General features: G+C 39.6%; 1 protein-coding gene across 1 annotated transcript; it reads left to right on the top strand.

The window, feature by feature from the left end:
- The first annotated feature begins 1,055 nt into the window (after positions 1-1,055).
- fgd5b (FYVE, RhoGEF and PH domain containing 5b) lies at positions 1,056-13,884 on the top strand. The gene is made up of 21 exons (XM_077726361.1): positions 1,056-1,271; positions 1,907-4,043; positions 5,760-5,892; positions 6,276-6,334; positions 6,417-6,447; positions 6,985-7,136; positions 7,224-7,380; positions 8,415-8,505; positions 8,586-8,636; positions 8,981-9,039; positions 9,807-9,878; positions 10,030-10,098; positions 11,445-11,528; positions 11,678-11,757; positions 11,829-11,925; positions 12,056-12,193; positions 12,314-12,416; positions 12,600-12,736; positions 12,799-12,924; positions 13,298-13,455; positions 13,544-13,884. The coding sequence occupies exons 1-21, from the start codon at positions 1,262-1,264 to the stop codon at positions 13,578-13,580; spliced, it is 3,981 nt and encodes a 1,326-aa protein (XP_077582487.1). The 5' UTR covers positions 1,056-1,261; the 3' UTR covers positions 13,581-13,884.
- The last annotated feature ends 3,772 nt before the right edge of the window (positions 13,885-17,656 follow it).

The following is a 17,656-nucleotide window of genomic DNA, read 5'->3' as shown; positions in this document are numbered from 1 at the left end:
TAGTAGTGGTAGTAGTAGTAGTAGTGGTAGTAGTGGTAGTAGTATGCAAAAGTAGCACATTCTAAATGAGCGTAAAGAAAGTGTAACCTTTTTTAATATCCCTGCTGGTTGTGTTAAATATGAGGGCCATGTTATGATTTTTAATTTATAAGGCCAACGTTGACTTTGCATTTTAAAACCACAGTAAGTGATGACATTTGCAGGCTTTTAGGTCATGGATCTTGACTAGTCTATAATATAGAGATTACTATAGCGTCTATAATGTCAGGGAGCCATGGTAGCACCTTCATTTGTTTTGAACCACAATGCATATTGAAAGTAAAAGGATTAGCAAACAATGTGCCCAATTTCATTGCAAGTGAGACATGGCTGCATTTACAGGCTCTTTTACATGTGAACGTCATGTCTATAAGGATGTGAGCTTTGCTTATACAGGAAACCGGGAGGGCAGCTTCCTGTTATGTGGATGGTTGTTTGCTAATCTGTCAGGTGGGTGTTTGGATAGGTTTCTATGGGAAAATGGAATGGATTCGAGAAATGCATTTTTACAAACACAGTCTGTCATTGTAATATATAGAAATACAGTGTATGTTGATGTCATGTCTTAATTTTTTTAAGGGAATGTGCTTAGTTTTAAATGCCATGAATGATGTTGAATGCCATTTACAACATCCAATCTATTTGAACGGAAAAGGATAACAATGAATTATGCCTTTGACGGTGATAGACGTCCAATCCACCATGGTGAGGTTCACAATTTTTTTCCAGTTTTCCACAATTAGTCATTTAAAATGTGATTTTTCCCCCTACACTTTTATATTAGAATATGTTGTGAAGCTTGCCAGAGCCTGGCAATTAATATCATATTTTTCTAATAACTGATAGTACTGTATACAAATATTTTGTTATCATATGGATTATTCATTCATTATTCTGAGGGATCAATGTCAAATATTGAATTTTGTAAATACTGCGCGTTGAGTAAACTACGTAGAGTCGCAAACACGCGCGCACGCACGCACGCACGCACGAACGCTCCTGTCGTACGCGCGCACGCAATGAAGCACGCACGCACGCCAAGTTTGTGTGCGGCACGAGGAGAAGAATAGCGGTTGAAGAATGCTGAGCACTCAACGAACATCAGCTGAGTTCTTTTACTCGCCGTCATTACTTTTTTCTCCTTTTTAAAGTCACATTTGACATTCATTTCAACGAAATCGACTTCGGTGGACGACATGAGGGAGGCGATTGCTTCATCAAAATGAACACAGGTAAAGCTTTGACTTTCTAACGGTACATTCTCACCCAAAAAATGTGTTTGGAATATAGTTTTTGTTCTAGTTTTGCTGCCATAACTAAGAAAAAATAAACATTCAAGCAAGTTAAGCAGCACCTCATTGGTTTTAGTCAATTTCTAGCTTTACTTTACTTTAATATGAATGAGTTTTACATGATGAGTTATTGTTTTTTTTAATAGAAATGAGTAAAGCCATGATTTTCTTCCTCCGCCCTCTGCAAGTATTCATGTTTGCTAAATGAAACAAATTGATCACATCCACATTGGCTCATTTGTCACCATCTAATACAAACGATACAGTACGTTAGTTGCATTCTTAATGCATGAACAGTTGTTTTAAGAGGCTTTGAATCACAGGAAGCCACTCTGGGAAATCCCTTCCATTATTGTTCCTCCAAAGGGTAGACAGACAAGCTTTTACAAAATATACTTAAAGAACCAAACATATATATTTCAAACGTATCCGTTGCATGAAACTTCGAAATCACAAATCGTAATCTTAAATCCTCAATCACACATGACTGCCACATTTAAAGGAGCCTCTTAAGGAACGATATTCTATTTAAAGACACCCCATCTTACTGTTTCCTTTTCCTGTTGTTCCTCCAGACTGCGCCAACAAGCCTTATGTCGCTCCCAAGCCAACACTTGTTTGTCCAGCCCGCATGTCGCTTATGTCCGTGACCAGGGGTCCCAAACCGTCTGTTGCCCCTAAGCCTATATTGAAGCTATATTCCCGAGAGGGATGCAATAACGGGGTTCACAATGGAGCGGCAGTTCCAAACAAGGAGGCTCCCGATGTGGTATCGTCGCAAAAGCAAAACGCAAGCGAGAAGCTCTGTGAAGATGAGATGTTGCCAAAGATGGATGACGACTGGAGATTAACAGACAGCGCCCTCACAGATGATGCGGACCCCCCAAACACGCCGTGGACCAGCGACGATAGGCTCACCACTGACTCGGAAGACGCGGTGGAGATGATCGACACCACGGACGTGACGGAGGACATGGACGAAGATGCGGGAGAAGCCCTGGCCGACGTAGATGGCCTCTCGATGGGTGACATTTCTGTTAACAGTGTGGATGAGGAAAAGGGGGAAAGGATAGAAAAGATGGCATCCGGGCGAGAACAGCTGGATGACACAAACTTGTCTTTAACTGATGGTCTCCCCAGTGAATCCAGTGCGTCCACTCCTAATGGCGACTACTGTGAGTCCCTTAATGGCGATCATAAAACTTGTAAAAACCTGCAGCTCAGTTCAATCAAGGAAGACCACCACATGCGATTTGGTAACCAGAAGCAAATCAGCCATGAACCGAAGAGGCACTTTGAAGAATCTCAAAGCCACGAGCCTTATTATGTGTCTCCAGAGGACATTATCAAGAAAGAAAGCCCAAATCACAACAGTGTTTACAGTGTCCCATGCAGTCCACTTTCTCTACCGAGGCATGACGACATCTACCACAAGAGTCGAGGTCAAAAAAGCTCTGTAGGATACCAGAGAAGTCAATCCGTAACCAGCGAAGAGCACAAACTGGATGCCTTGCTGAATCGTTTGTACCGACAACCCAAATTCCGTCTGCTCTGCAACTCTGATACCTCATTGACTTCCTCTTTTGTGGGAAACCAACTGATATTGCCACGAAAACCAGGCTTTTTCGGGCACGCTCTTGGCGAGGAAGTCACCGACATAGACGCTAGAGACGACCACTTGTACGAGGACCCGGGAGACGATAGCTCCGATGGAGAAAACGTGTTTCCATTGAGTAGGACCCCGTCAGGACTTCGCTCTGGCTCCTTGTCCCATCACATAAACAGCGAGGCAGGAGGACGCCTCATACATACGTCTAGCTTCGGTCAAAAAGCACCCGTGTTCAGCAGTAGCCCCCTGTTGAAAGGATACCCCAAACCTCACTATCTACCCCTTTACCCACCATCCTCTGTGTCCACTCCAGTGTGTTCCCACAGAAAGACGGAAAGTTCTCCTTGTGGAAGGTTCTCCAGATCCCCACCTCTGTCATCCAGTGGCTTGTCCACACCCACATCTGTAGTGGACATCCCTCCCCCTTTTGAGCTGGCCTACATCACCAAAAAACCCATCGCCAAGAGTTCACCCTCACTCCTAATCGACGTGGACGCCACAGAGAAAAACCAGAAGAAGAAATCCTCGATCAAGCGTTTCCTGATGCTGAAATTTAAGCGGAAAGTGGAGACCAATCAGTCTAACCTGTCCTCTTCCGAGTCCTCGTCGGAGTCTAGTCACCCGACACCCAATAGATTACTAGATTCGGATAGACGCAGTGCTACTAATTCTCCACGACTGCTCCAACGCTCTACCTGCCGACCGCAGGCGTCACCCGAGACTCCGCCCGCCCTCTTCTTCTACCCGGCAACCACGAGAGGAGAAAGCTCATTGGCGTTCCTCAATCGTAGTGTAGTGCGGGTGGAATCTTTCGAAGAGCGCTCCCGTGTGCCTTTCTCGCCATTGCCCCTCACCAAGCCTCGCTCCATCTCCTTCCCCAACGCAGATTCCTCCGACTATGAAAACATCCCTCCTGTAAACTCGGACTACGAGAATGTTCAGGTTCCGCAGTGGCGGCCCTTTCGCCCGCAACCTTTGGGGGACTTCTTCGAGCGCCCCATGCGAGCATTGTCAACCGCAAATGAGACGGACGGTTACGTGGACATGAGTAGCCTTCCTGGCTTTGACATCAAGGCCAAATCATCTGGACAAGAAGCAGAGAGGTGAGTTGTATGGTAATAAAGACAAGATGGAGAGAGAAGTATAATACATTTATATATTTTGGGCAAACGTTTGGGCCTGGGGGCCACATTGACTTTAAAAAATTGACAGATGGGCCGGGTCAGCAAAAGATATGATACAAATAAAAAAGTGCATCCGTTAATACTACATATGAAACATAAACAGAAAAAAGGACTAAAGTATTAATAAACTCATCACTCATCATTAAAGTAAAAAGTATAAAGTACCACCAGCCTACTCTTCACATTTCACTGAAGTCAAAACATTAATAAATTTTTAAAAGTTAATAAAATGTGAATATCCATGCTGAAATACGCAAATGGAAGCCACTCCCCTACTCAGCACTGAAGTAAAAAATACCAAAAATATATATTTTTTAAATACAAGTGACCCTATTTTGCGTTTTTTTTCCGTTTATCGCGACCATGTCTGGTCTACATTAACCGCAATAATCGAGGGATCACTGCATAATTTTCACAAAGTGTAGTTGAGTACACCTCTTAAAAAGTTCTGTGTCTGGTTTATCCTTGCAATCATCCCCGAAAGCATTCTATAAGCATCTGCTTCCGAAGCTGTCAATAGAACTAAAACACTCAGCCATGAACCTTGAGCAGAAGGGGAACTAATAGTTTGCTTCTCCTTAAAGATTTTATGGCATTTACTGTGTTTGCATTCAAGACGTGACAAAGTCAGCGACAGATTAGACCAAGCCAGAAAGTATCCACTTGCCTCGTATACTTCTTTCCAAGCTTGATGTGGCAGTCCGTAATGAGCCATAGCGGGCGGGTAATGATGCTCGCATGTTGTTCATATGTCGCTCATTTGCATCTCAGTGGGGTTGAAAGCCACTGTTCACTATTGCATCACTGCTGTAATGTAAAGAGGCTTTTTATTCACATATGGTGTGGTGTGCCTTCCTTCCCTGTTGCTTTGCACCCAGTCTGAAAATACATCCAAGCCCCCCCGTCGGGTGGGACCAACAGACGCTGAGACTTGAGTGCAGTTGCCACTCTGGGCCTTGCTAAGGCTACTTTATTGGTTGCAGTAAAGCTGCAATGTTTCAACTATTCACACACATTTGGAATACTAGAAATGTTTATTGTGGGGGTATTTTGCTGTGGGGGATTACAAAAGACTTGGAGGACTCATAGAAATGAACTGAGTTATAGGCAACTTAGTTGTGGTGGTAGTTTTGAAGGGCACTTTATAGGCATACATGTATAAAGTACATTACATGTGTCAAAGTGGTGGTTCGCGGGCCAAATCTGGGCCGCTGCATCACTTTGTGTGGCCCGGGAAAGTAAATCATGAGTGCCGACTTTCTGTTTTAGGATCAAATTAAAATGAAGAGTATAGATGTATATTAAATTTTCTGATTTTCCCGCTTTTAAATCAATAATTGTAATTTTTTTTTCTGTTTTTAGTTCAAAAATCATTTTGTAAAATCTAAAAAAAATATATATATAAAAAACTAAAATAAACATTGTTTAAGCTCTGTAAAAAACTGAATATTCAGGGCTTTTTATCTAGTTCTTTGCATGATAGACTGGTTGAACACTCTAAATCAGCTGGGATAGGCTCCAGCACCCGCTGCGAAACTTGAGGATAAGGGATTTGGAAAATAAATGATTGTCTTCTTGGCTTGCTTAACAAATGAACTTATCAGCTTAAAATAACAGGGTTTCCTCTGGTTTTAGTGCTTACACAGAAGCCTACCGAGTGTGTCCACTCGCTGCTGGTGCTATGATTGGACACTCAGCAGCTGATGAAGATGCTGGATGCACTACTGAGGAGGAAGAAACAGGCTGTGAAAGCAACTATGACAGACAGGTACCCTTAGGAAAAAGTCAAATAGACTTTTATCATATAAAATGTACCATTGGTATTTCATAATTAATTTTTAAGAAAGGTATTTTTTCAGACTATTGAGTATAACGGGTTGAGAAGAAAAAACAACCATAAATAAATTGCATAAAAAGTACGATTTATAATCTGGAAAATTCAATAAATGGCCATTTTCTTTCAGACGTATTGATGCCCGATAAAAAAAAAAAGGCATTCATAACCCTTCAGGTTCGATGAGCCACATTATTATTGACATTTTATGACAGATTGTAGACCATTTTATATTTAGAGGGCTAAAACACTGCTATATTCCTAAACAGAGTTTATATCCAAGTCAATTTTCTTATCTATATAACAACGCTTTACAGGTGGATGGTCGATCCCGAGCTTTTTACATCGCAATGGAGCTACTGGATACAGAAAAAGTGTAAGTTAGTACACCTCATCATCATTCCAACTCAATTGAGTTCCTACTCAAATCGTTCTGTTTTTTTTTTTTCTGTTTATAGGCACGTGAAAGCACTCAAGCTTCTTCAGGAAGTAAGTGATCCAGCCATTCATTTGTTTTATTTTCTCTAGATTTCAGGAGCATTAACAAAAACAAAAAAAGAAGAAAACACCTTAACTCCTCTTAACTGATTCCCTGCCATTGATGCTAAGAGACTTCCAATCCATTCTAACAATTAAAATGTTTCTAATGTTGCTGCAACATTATTGTTCACAGCCAATGATTGAATTGGACGTCTATTGCCGTCAATGGCAATTAATGACCTTGTGTTTCTACTTTTTAGGTGCAGCAAATCGAAGTTAACATGTTACATATTTTCCTTTAGTTTTCTTCATTATTTATGAACTCGAGAAGGGCCAATTTTAGCTTCATTTTCTTAATGAGGGCTTAATGAGCGAGACTGTTTCACTTCCTTTTAATTCTGCTAGTTAGCTTAATGAACCACTTGGCCTATTTTGCTGCAAATAAAAGAAGTGAAAGTACGCAAAAGAAAATTATCCCTTAATCGGACACATCTTGATAAAGAGGACCTTCATTTAGTTTCAAATAAGGAACCCCTTGTGCCGCAGGACTTTCGCCACGCGGTAGGGACGTCGGTGGGGGACGACGGAGAGCCCGTTATACGTGAAAAAAGACTTTGTGAGATTCTCAATGAGCTGCCTGATGTGTACCGATTGCACTGCAACATTCTCGCTGAACTGGAGAATCGGACACGGCGATGGTAAGAATGACATTTCGACGTCAAATCCAATTTGAGCACGTCTTCCATTGCAAAGTCTAATGGCTGTGACTTTGTTTGTCAATACAGGGAGGAAAGCCAAAGGATTGCAGACATCTTCCTATCCAGAAAGGCAGAATTCTTGCTCTTTACCAACTATATTGGACACTATGACCGAAATATGAACCTGCTGGAGGAGAGTTGTCGCACTTCAGCGGCCTTTGCGGCCATTGTCCGGCAGTTTGAGGTTTGTACATCACACATAAATGATGCATTTTTACTGACTACAACTTTGGGGGAATAATGTTGGAAGGGCATGTGCAATTTTATTTTATTTCAAATTTGTCGGGAAAATAGGATTTTTAGCTAATTCGCTGCCATTAGTGCCAAAGCATTGGCAGTTGAAGTGTGGATCTAAAAATAGTGGATTTTATATATAATAATTAGATTTGAATTTGTATTTCATTCATTTCAGTTTAAGAAAATATAGTGTCTAGTCTGCCTTTCTCCCGAAGTCAGCGTGAATCGTGAACAATGAAAAAAATACTATTAATGCAACAAATATTGCAGGAGACTTGGGCATTAAAATACTAGATGCGTCAGATTAATGAAAAAACTTCTAGCAAAGTATCTTCATAACAAAACAAAGTTCACTCAACTTGGCGATTTTTTTCCTTGGTTCAGTAACAACTTGATTTTAATGCAGTTGACATTTGGAAGTCAGCGTGTACACTGACTTTCCTGTCTTGTAAAGGTCTTTTAAGCATGAAGAATGGTGTGTCACCTCCTCGCTGCCTTTCCTCGTGCGCTTGCCGGCTGCTCTTTATTCAGTAGCAGAAAATGCACGACATACAGTGTGAATGGAAGTTTAACCTTTATTATCTTTCGAAAAAAGAACCCGAACTACAAATAATATACCATGAAATTATAAAGCACTGATGTTTGGATCATGGCTAGATGTACTATTGTCTATCAAAGAAATACAGTAGCTTCTCATCTCATTTTCCAAACCACATTATCCTTTAGGCTTTTTAATCCGGCCCGCCGAAGTTTTCCAAATAATGCTTTAGTCCTTTTTTTTCTGTTTATGTTTCATATGTACTGTTAACGGAGGCACTTTTTTATTTGTATCGTATCTTGTGCTGACCCGGTCCATCTGTCAAATTTTTAAAGTCAATGTGGCCCCCGGGTTGAAAAGTTTGCCCACCCTTGCACTAGTGTAAAGGATAGGAGACAAATTGTTTCAATATTATTGCACTGAGAATGATTTTTTGTCCACAGCAGTCGAGCCCATCCGGCCAAACAGTTCCACTCAAACAACAACTCCTGCAGGTGATTGTGCGGGTGGCTCAGTATCGCATGATCCTTACAGGTGAATACTCCTTATTAAGAAAAATAAAGTAGAATCTCGCAAAGCTATGAATGAACTGATTTATCACTCTGGGTTTTCAGATTACTTGAACAACCTCTCCCCTGATTCACAAGAATATGAAGACACACAAGGTATCATAAACATGTTGAATAAAAAACAACTCTTGTTCACATGGGAGTCTTACAGGACCTTGTTTGTTTTTTGTTGTTGGCCACTTTATGGCTCATTTATTTCATTTGGCATGGAGAGGTATTCTAGAGAGAGCCAATTTAGATACCTATACTAGAAACCAGGTGAGCCACTAGTGGTCATTTTTTTGCAATGGCTAGAAATCATCCAAGTCGCAGGAAAACAAGTAAAAACAAGGTGCTTCATGCATAAAAGAATCTTTGGTAAAAAGCCATATAAGCTGTTTAATGCTCGTAGAATTGCAATATCATCTTCTTAATTCCGCTATTTACTTGCCTTTGTTTAGGCGCTCTCGTGATTGTGGCGGACATTGCAGACCAGGCAAACGACAGTTTAAGAAATGGGGTGAGTGTAATATCCTTTTTTTTCTTCCTCCTAAAGATAATTGAATGACATCATGCCGAAGGATGGAAAAAGACACAATTGGCTTCAGTGGTGCAGCTATTATCGTCAATTGTACTGAAATGGTTGAGGGATAATGGTTCAACACGCTGACTGGCCAGGAAGGAGTGTACAAAGTTCTCTCGAACAATATACGATTGACACTTGAATGCATCTTTTCCCTGTTTGATGCTTTCATGAGCCTTTTTATTCTGACTCAAGGAGCAGGGAAAAAATACAAATAAATCAAAAAAGGTCTTGTTTTAAGCTCTTGCTTTTGGAAAATACATCTCACCACCAGAATGAGAAGCTTGGGATTAAGCCACAGGAAGTTTAAAGACAGTAGAATAAACCTAAAAGATAAAAAAAGGTTATTTGTTAGAATATAAACTCATATAAAGCCTTCAGTTCAGTTGATGTGGGCTTGATTTATTTTTTATCAAAGTATAAGAGGTATTAGAGTTTACTTTACCAAGTTTTTTTATTCACAAATCACTAAAGACACAGTGAAATAGTATTTTATTACTTTTCTTATCCATTTGATGTTCAGGTAAAGTACAAAAGTACAAAAACAGGGGGGAAAGAAAAGAACATGAATTCCCGGTTGCTGTGGCTTAATTTAAAAATGGCCCTCCTGCATAGATTTTTATAGGAAAAATTGGTTGTTTTGGCAATTAAAATGAGACATTAAAAGTTTCCTATGTCTTTTTCTTATTTTCTATTCACCGTAGGAGAATTTACTACGTTTGGTCAACATCGATTACAGTGTTCATGGTCAGCAAGACCTTCTCCAGCCTGGTCGGGTAAAAAAGAATCTTATTGCATTGTTTTAATGGATACCAAAATGTACCACTTTTGCCATTAACATTCGGATTCAGCTGATTTAAAATAATATTATTAATTACTGGTTTTTGTAACTAATAATTGCATATGTCATCATTTTTTCCCCTTTAGGTGTTTGTTAAAGAGGGCACACTGATGAAGGTGAGCAGGAGGAGCCGACAGCCTCGCCACCTGTTTTTGGTACGTGCTGAGTTTTTTATGTCAAATTATTTACAGATTATTCAAGGCTTTTAATCCAGTTCTTTTAATCCATTTATAAAAAGTCTTCAGTTTATCTAAAATGATCCAGCCCACATAACCCTGACACCCCTGGTGTAGAGGTTTGTTTTCTTTTGTTGTTGTAGTTTTAAAAAAATATATATATATATTTATGAGTGAACAGTTAAAAAGTGGGAGTACTCTTTTCACACGGGGAACAGTTCGGTAGATTGTGTGAATATTTTTCGAGAAAAAAAACTAGATTCAAGCTGTTTATTGTGGGAGTAGTCACAGAATGAATTAAACTAGTAAATCAAGTCACCATTGGATTTGCTTGGTAATGTATGCGTGTTCACTGAGACCCACCTTTTTCCTTTTGGCTCATTTCTTTGTCCGTGTTACTCTATTAAGAGCAGAATTTCCGGACAGGATGTTTCTGGATGCAAACTTCCGGAGACAGCAGAGGAAAAAAGAGGAAAAACTATACATCCTTAGACATTACATCAACATTACACAACCATTACGCATTGGCTCATATTCCTTGAAGTGTACTAGTAATTTTATATATTTAAAAAAATGTTATTTAAATTTTGGAAGGGTGCCAACATTCAAATCCAGTGCTTTTCCACCCTACAAATTCTTTTCAATTTTATAGTTCGAACTCCAATTAACTGATAAAAAAATGCTCATAAAAGGTTGTTGTCTGTCTACTGCCCTGATAGTGTTTCTACCTTGATGGTGATCAAGTTTAATTAGCGCTTATTAATAAGAAGATAATAAAACATACCTGCTGGAACATGAGAGTTATACGCTAAAATTCAAAACTGTGGTGATTCAGTGGTCGAGTGGTTATTGTGTCAGCCTCACAGTTTTGAGATCGAGAGTTCGATCTCAGGTCTGGACTTTCCTGTGGGGTGTTTGGGATTGGCTCCAGCACCCCCTGCGACTTGAGTGAGGATAACTGATACAGAAAATGAATGAAAGAATTCAGATCCACATGATGTAGTTCAGTGGTTAACTGCGCTGTGTATAATTATGACTATCAAAAGATCACAATTATGTGTGGTGGATGATTAATAAATTTGTGTGTACTACATACAGGGAAAAATTATCCTCATGAGCCAGAGCAATGCAGTAAACATTAGTAATAAGCAAGTGAAATCCAATTAAATAGCTTACATCGCCGCTTGGTGGTGAGTAGCTTTCCCTGCAGTTTGTCAGATTTTTTTTTTTATTGACCAAAAAGTTATAATTTGCAGTTATGCAGTGTAGAGTTGTTTTCTACTGTCAATTAATTAATTACTTTTTAATTGTTTTTATGTTTATAGATGAACGACATTGTACTCTACACATTCCCGCAACAGGATGGCAAATACAGACTTAAGAACACTTTGTCTCTCACTGGGTTAAAGGTAAAATTATAAATATCTATAACTTGTATGTCTAAGCCTTTATTTTAACATTTTCTATTATTTTACAAATCATTTTTAGGTTTTATTTGTTTAAATCATTTTGTGTTAATTGTGAATACACTTTAAAAATATCAATATATTGCAATTAGGTCACTAAACCCATCGTAGAAAATGTCCAACATGCACTAAGATTGGAGGGAACTGACATCTCCATCACCTTATCTGCAAGGTCAGAGATTAGAATGGACAGTATGTGATATTTCGAAAAAATTCATTTAGTAATAATGTGTTATTTTACAGTTCTTTTATTGAAAGTGAAGACTGGTTTTACACTTTGAGTCGTGCTGTGAGTGAACACAACCGAGGCTCCGTGCCGGGAAATAACTGCTTTGGAGAGGTAAACGTGTGTAACTCGCACTCTATGTTACTCTACCTCTATGTTACTCGCACTCTGTTACTCGCACTCTATGTTACTCTACCTTGTCATGTGCATGGTGGTCCATTCACTCCAATGTTTGTATATCCAGGCCAGAGATTATCTACGTGTCACTTTAGGCGAAAAGCCCCCCACTTTAGTTCCAAGTTCTCAAGTGATGATGTGTATGAACTGCACGGCGGACTTTAGCCTGACTCTCCGTAGACATCACTGCCATAGCTGTGGAAGGGTGAGTGACCAAAAAAAAATAAAATGAACTCACCCATCTAAAATGCTGCAACTAAAATGTGTCATGTTTGTTGCTTTTGTGTATTTTTGTACTTCTTGTGGTGTCCTCTTGCTGGCACAGATTGTTTGCAGGAGCTGCTCCAGGAATAGATTTCCCCTCAAGTACATGAAGGAGCGTATGGCCAAAGTGTGTGACCACTGCTTCAATGAGCTCAAAAAGAGAGGTGTGAAATGTCACAGTTAGAATTGCGAGACTAAAATTGCACTAGTACTTGAACTGACCACAGTATTGTAAAATTACACGAGATAGACAATATTTATTATCACCCAGCCCAGGATCTCTATTGGAAATGCAGATTACCATTATAGATCAACATCTAGTTGTTTAAAAAGCGTGTACCCTTCAGGGGAAGATCCGTGTGCCCCACCGGTGAAGAGCAGCCCTCGTCCCAGCCGCTCGGCTCGTCCTCTCTCCTCCGTCTTTCAAAGTATCCACCCTCCAAATATTTGGAGGCACCGGAAAGGCATGCTCACCTTCAACGAGGTAGGCCTCCCCCGCGAGACATGATAAACAGAATGACAGCAATGGCAAAACTCCTCGTGCAGGTGACAGTGTCTGACGAGGGCTCCATTAGCGGTAGTCTGCATCGCAGCAAGAAGAGCAAGAAGAACTGGAAGAGGCTGTGGTTCCTCCTAAAAGACAAGGTGCTTTACACCTACAGAGGCCAAGAGGTGAGGGGACAAATGCACTCCCCTTCAACCTGACTTAAGTGTTCTGAACTGCATTTGTTTGAATGTGGTGATGATGAGGATGAGGACGAGGATGGTGGTGATGGTGATGATGAGGATGGTGCTGGTGGTGATGATGGGGATGAGGATGGTGGTGATGAGGATATGGATGATGAGGAGGATGTGATGGTGGTGATGATGATTGAGGGTGAAGATGAGGATGATGCTGATACTGATGCTGATACTGTTGCTGATACTGATGCTGATACTGATGCTGATGCTGATGCTGATACTGATACTGATGCTGATACTGATACTGATGCTGATGATTATGACCTTGACGATGATGAAAACAATGATGTTGTTGGTTCTGCAGGAGAAGGTGGCCTCAGAGAGTTTACCTCTGCTGGGCTTCACGGTGAAGCTGCCAGACAGCCCCCAAGGAGATGATGACGCCTCTAACATGTTCCAGCTTTATCACAAAAACACATTGTTCTATACATTTAAAGCAGAGGATAACTTCACGGCGCAGAGGTTAGAAACACGTTCCGTTGTTTCAATCCAAAAAGCTTGGGGTAGTTACCATTCACATATTTTTGACTCCAACCTCCTATTTGCACAGGTGGGTGAACGCTATGGAGGAAGCCACTGTTTTATAGGACGAACTCATTTCACCTCAGTCTACAACTGTGATACATGAAAAGAGGAAAGAAAACTTGATTACTATGTGCGCAAACTGGAAGTTCCCTGACAAATACTGCAGGAAAGTATTGAAAAAGAAAGTGTATCCTTTGCAAATGTGTGCTAGACTTTTGCATACCATTGCAAGTGTATTGCAGGTGTGATGCTGTGCACCACATGAAGCACTGGCCCAGTTATATGCCAGTCATATCCCATAAAATGGCCCATAAAAATGCAGTTTTTTTAAAAACACATTTTTTCAATTCATAGACTTCCCCTTGTCGTTGCTATTTTTAATGACTATATGATTAATGACTGGTATAGATATTCATTTATATAAAATGAAGTGTTAATGAAGTATTGTCTTGTACTGTGCTATTTGATGCACTTTTTGCACTGATTTAAAAAGAGAATTTGTATCACATAATCTATATCTTCATAAAACAAGCCATGTCCCCCATCCATTTTCATGTAGAATACTATATACTGTACAGTTTAGTAGAGTTTAGTCCAGTATTTTGGAACTTTTATGCCTCCATTGCACATATTTGACAAAATTTCATGACACACTACCCCAAAAAAGTGCACATTTTGAACTCTTTTTAAAAGTGTACTTTCTCAATGTCAAATGTAGGCCTGTTTAACTCAACATGGTTATTATTCTATTTTTTAAATGACAACAAATGGACACATTGGCTAATTGTACCTTCTAATAATCCAGCATAAATGCATTCCCACTATTCTTCCTGTCACTATACATAAGCGGCATACATAGATTAACAAAGATACATTACTTGGAGTCAATCAATCCTCATCTGTGAGCAATTTTAGTGAAATTTGAAGATTTTCCCCACTTGTCTTGAAATCAGCAGTCGAGTCTTGTCATCAATATTTGACACCCGATTATTACTGATCGGCAACAGTGGACTTTTGACCTAATTTGTTGATTTATCGAGCCTGGTTCGAACTCATCGCATTGAAGCAAAGAATGGCATAACAATGGAAAACAGTCTGTGCCCTTGTTGATGAATGCTGGTCTTAACATTGACATTCCGCAGACTGATATTGACTTAAACCATGCCATACAGGACAGTATGTAATGTTATGGAAACATCCGTCCCGATGCTCTTTCAGAATCCCCCACTGATGTCAACAGTGTTCTGCACGGGCTGCCAAAAAGGCCACGTTTGTGCTGCTTTTCTTCCTCTCCCAGAGGCTCGCTGACCCAGAATATTGTCAAGTGGAAGGCCACCTTTCTGTGCGAGTTGAGAAGTTGCAGACAGGCTCGCTCTACATGGAGGGCAGCTCATTCATCACGTTGCCCTCCATTTCTAGACCCCGTTCTGTTGCCTTTTTTTTACACAGGTTTCCTTTGACTTTTTTTGCCACATTAGTCTTCTTGCCTTCATGAAAATAGTCATGAAAACGTCATTAGAGATCCATTTTCAGGATGTTATCGTACATAATGACATTTGTGTCTAATTTTTTCACACAGGAGGACCAAAATATTAAAAAAACCTCTCAAAATGCAGTTTGCATTGTTGCAAATGAGAACACTAGTATTCATTCTTTTGAATGTAGCTCTTTGCTTCTTAGTATATTTTGTATATACTGTAGTTCTTTGCCTTGTTGCGTGTTTCTCTTATTTTTATTCTTTTTTTAAACACTCAAATTCATCAGGGGAAATTAAAACTAATTATATTTTAAGAGATAATTTGGCAGATTGGATCTTTTTAGGCTGCTTTTGTCCTAAGGTGAGGCTTTTAGACTCTCAAATTTTGGCTTTTTTGTGTCTAATTTGTTTGCCATCCCTGATTTAATCGGTTTGGAAATATGTGGACACAGGATTTTTTTCAAGCTTTTTACTTTTCCGGTGCTGCATCAGCATGTGTGATGGTCCAAACCCACTTCCATGTTGCCGCAGGGAGAAGCAATGTAGAGGAACAAAATAATCAATTCCCACTTTGCACATGCACACATTGCCTAATCAATACCCCTGGACATATTCGTAGTGTGTAACTTGTTCTGCTTTAAATCATTAATGAAGCAAAAAAAAGGGAACTTTAGTGTGATTTTTGTGAGAAAACCGTCAAGTGGAAGGAAGTCTAAGGACACCCTTGCTGTGGTGGTTGAAATATTGACCTCACAGCTTTGGAGTCCTGGGTTCAAATCGGGGTTGGTTCTCCTGTGTAGAGTTTGCATGTTCTCCCTGCGTGGGTTTCTTCCGGGTACTCTGATTCCCTCCCACATTCCAAAAACATGGATGCTAGTCTGATTGGACACTCTAAATTTCCCCAAGGCAGTCTATCTCCTCATGCCCTGCGATTGGCTCCAGCACCCCTACAACCCTACTGATACTGAGGATGAAGCGGTTCAGAAAATGAATGAAAATGAAAAAAGAAACATCAGGTATGTTTGCTTTCATTATTTTTCTCTTTACCATTGCACATTTTTCTGTTCCAGCCTGAGAAAAAGCTCCAATCCCATTGCTTTTTATTTAACATTGGGGTGTGTGGGTAGCACATCCTCAGGGTAGAATTACAAGATGACATTACATAATGTTTGGGGAAGATTACAAGAACAACTGTGTCAACTTGATGGCTTTCTTTCATTTCTGGGTTTGCATTTCATCATCCGCTTCTCGTCACCTTCCAGATGGCGTAAAAAAAAAAAAAAAAAGAAAAAGAGGCAGTGAAGTCAAAATTAAAGTGTTGCACACTTGTGGCCCACTTTCCTACAGACACTGCCAAGGCGTTAAACCTTTCCCACCTCTCTGCAATCTTTAAATAAAGCTTTCTTCTTCTATCCAGGAAAACCCACGCTGCCGTCTGCTCATTTTTCAACCACCACATTTTTTTTTATTGGAAAAAGTGGGTGTGGGTTCGAGTTCCAAACCCATCAAGACGACACCCTTTCCACCAATCTTGTGTCTTACAAATGTAATCAATGGTGATGATTTTTTTTATATTATGTGTCTATCCTTTTTGTATTTTCATGAGTAAATTTGTATCACATATATATGAAAAATAACTGTATACTGTCCCACGTATGACTCTAAAGTTGATTTTATTTTTTTTCCAGGGCAACAGAGTGGACCAAACGTCCGCATCACAGTTTTGAGATCAAGGGATAAATTCCTGGTGGGATCTAACCTTTCTGTGTGGAGTTTGCATGTTTTTAGAATAAGATACTCTCCTGATTCCGATTCTGATTAGGACTCATTCTTCACAGAGGATAAAGACTCTATTACTGTGAGTATTGTTCCCCCGGATCTTTTCCCGTATAAGGCCCTTTAATGAGTTAAGTTATATTCTGTATATCTGTTGTTGTGAAAGATGACAGATAAGAAACAAACACAGACTCTTTGTTATGAGGCCATGCATACTTTTTTCCACATTAAACCTGTATAAATATTTAACCGTACAATACTAATTGGTGAAAGACACCATTGCGGAGTATAATTCCTTTATCATACCAACAAGGTCAAATTGCACTCAGCACTTTATTAAGAACATACCCCCGCGGTCAAAAGTTTTGAGACACTTCTTCCTTGGTTGTACACTCAGTTGTTGTAAAACAACATTTGACTCCTTGGATGCTATTGATGGTGATAGATGTCATTTCAACTGAAATAAGTGGCCAAGAACGCTTATCTTTTTCTGCCATTGACTAAAGTAGACGTTCAATCCAATTTGCGGCAAATAAAAAAAATATCTATTTAAATCAGTGCCCTGCAAGCGTAAAAAAAAGTCATAATTCGTCGATAAGAGGTTTAAAAATCAAACAAAATCTATTACAGTCAGCTGGGATAGGCTCCAGCACCCCCTGCAATACTTGTCAGGGTAACCAGTTCAAATAATGAATCAATAAATGAAAAATATCAAACAAAAAACAACAGATGACTGCAAACAAAGTATTTTTTGTCCAATATATTCATATTTCTGCCAAATTCTTCATTAGAAATTAAATTAATGTAAAATTTATGCATTTTAAATGTTTATTTTATTCATCTGTTGTCATTTTTTTGTTGTCAGGGTGATTATAGATAGAAAAG

Source organism: Stigmatopora nigra, chromosome 10, assembly GCF_051989575.1.
Source record: "Stigmatopora nigra isolate UIUO_SnigA chromosome 10, RoL_Snig_1.1, whole genome shotgun sequence".
NCBI lineage: Eukaryota > Metazoa > Chordata > Actinopteri > Syngnathiformes > Syngnathidae > Stigmatopora > Stigmatopora nigra.
Note: the sequence above shows the minus strand (reverse complement) of the source record. Positions and strands in the feature narration are given on the sequence as shown.

Coding starts and splice junctions, on each gene's coding strand:
- fgd5b (XM_077726361.1), top strand. Junction 10,099..11,444: donor AGCCTCGCCACCTGTTTTTG/GTACGTGCTGAG, acceptor TTATGTTTATAG/ATGAACGACATTGTACTCTA. Junction 12,417..12,599: donor CAATGAGCTCAAAAAGAGAG/GTGTGAAATGTC, acceptor TGTACCCTTCAG/GGGAAGATCCGTGTGCCCCA.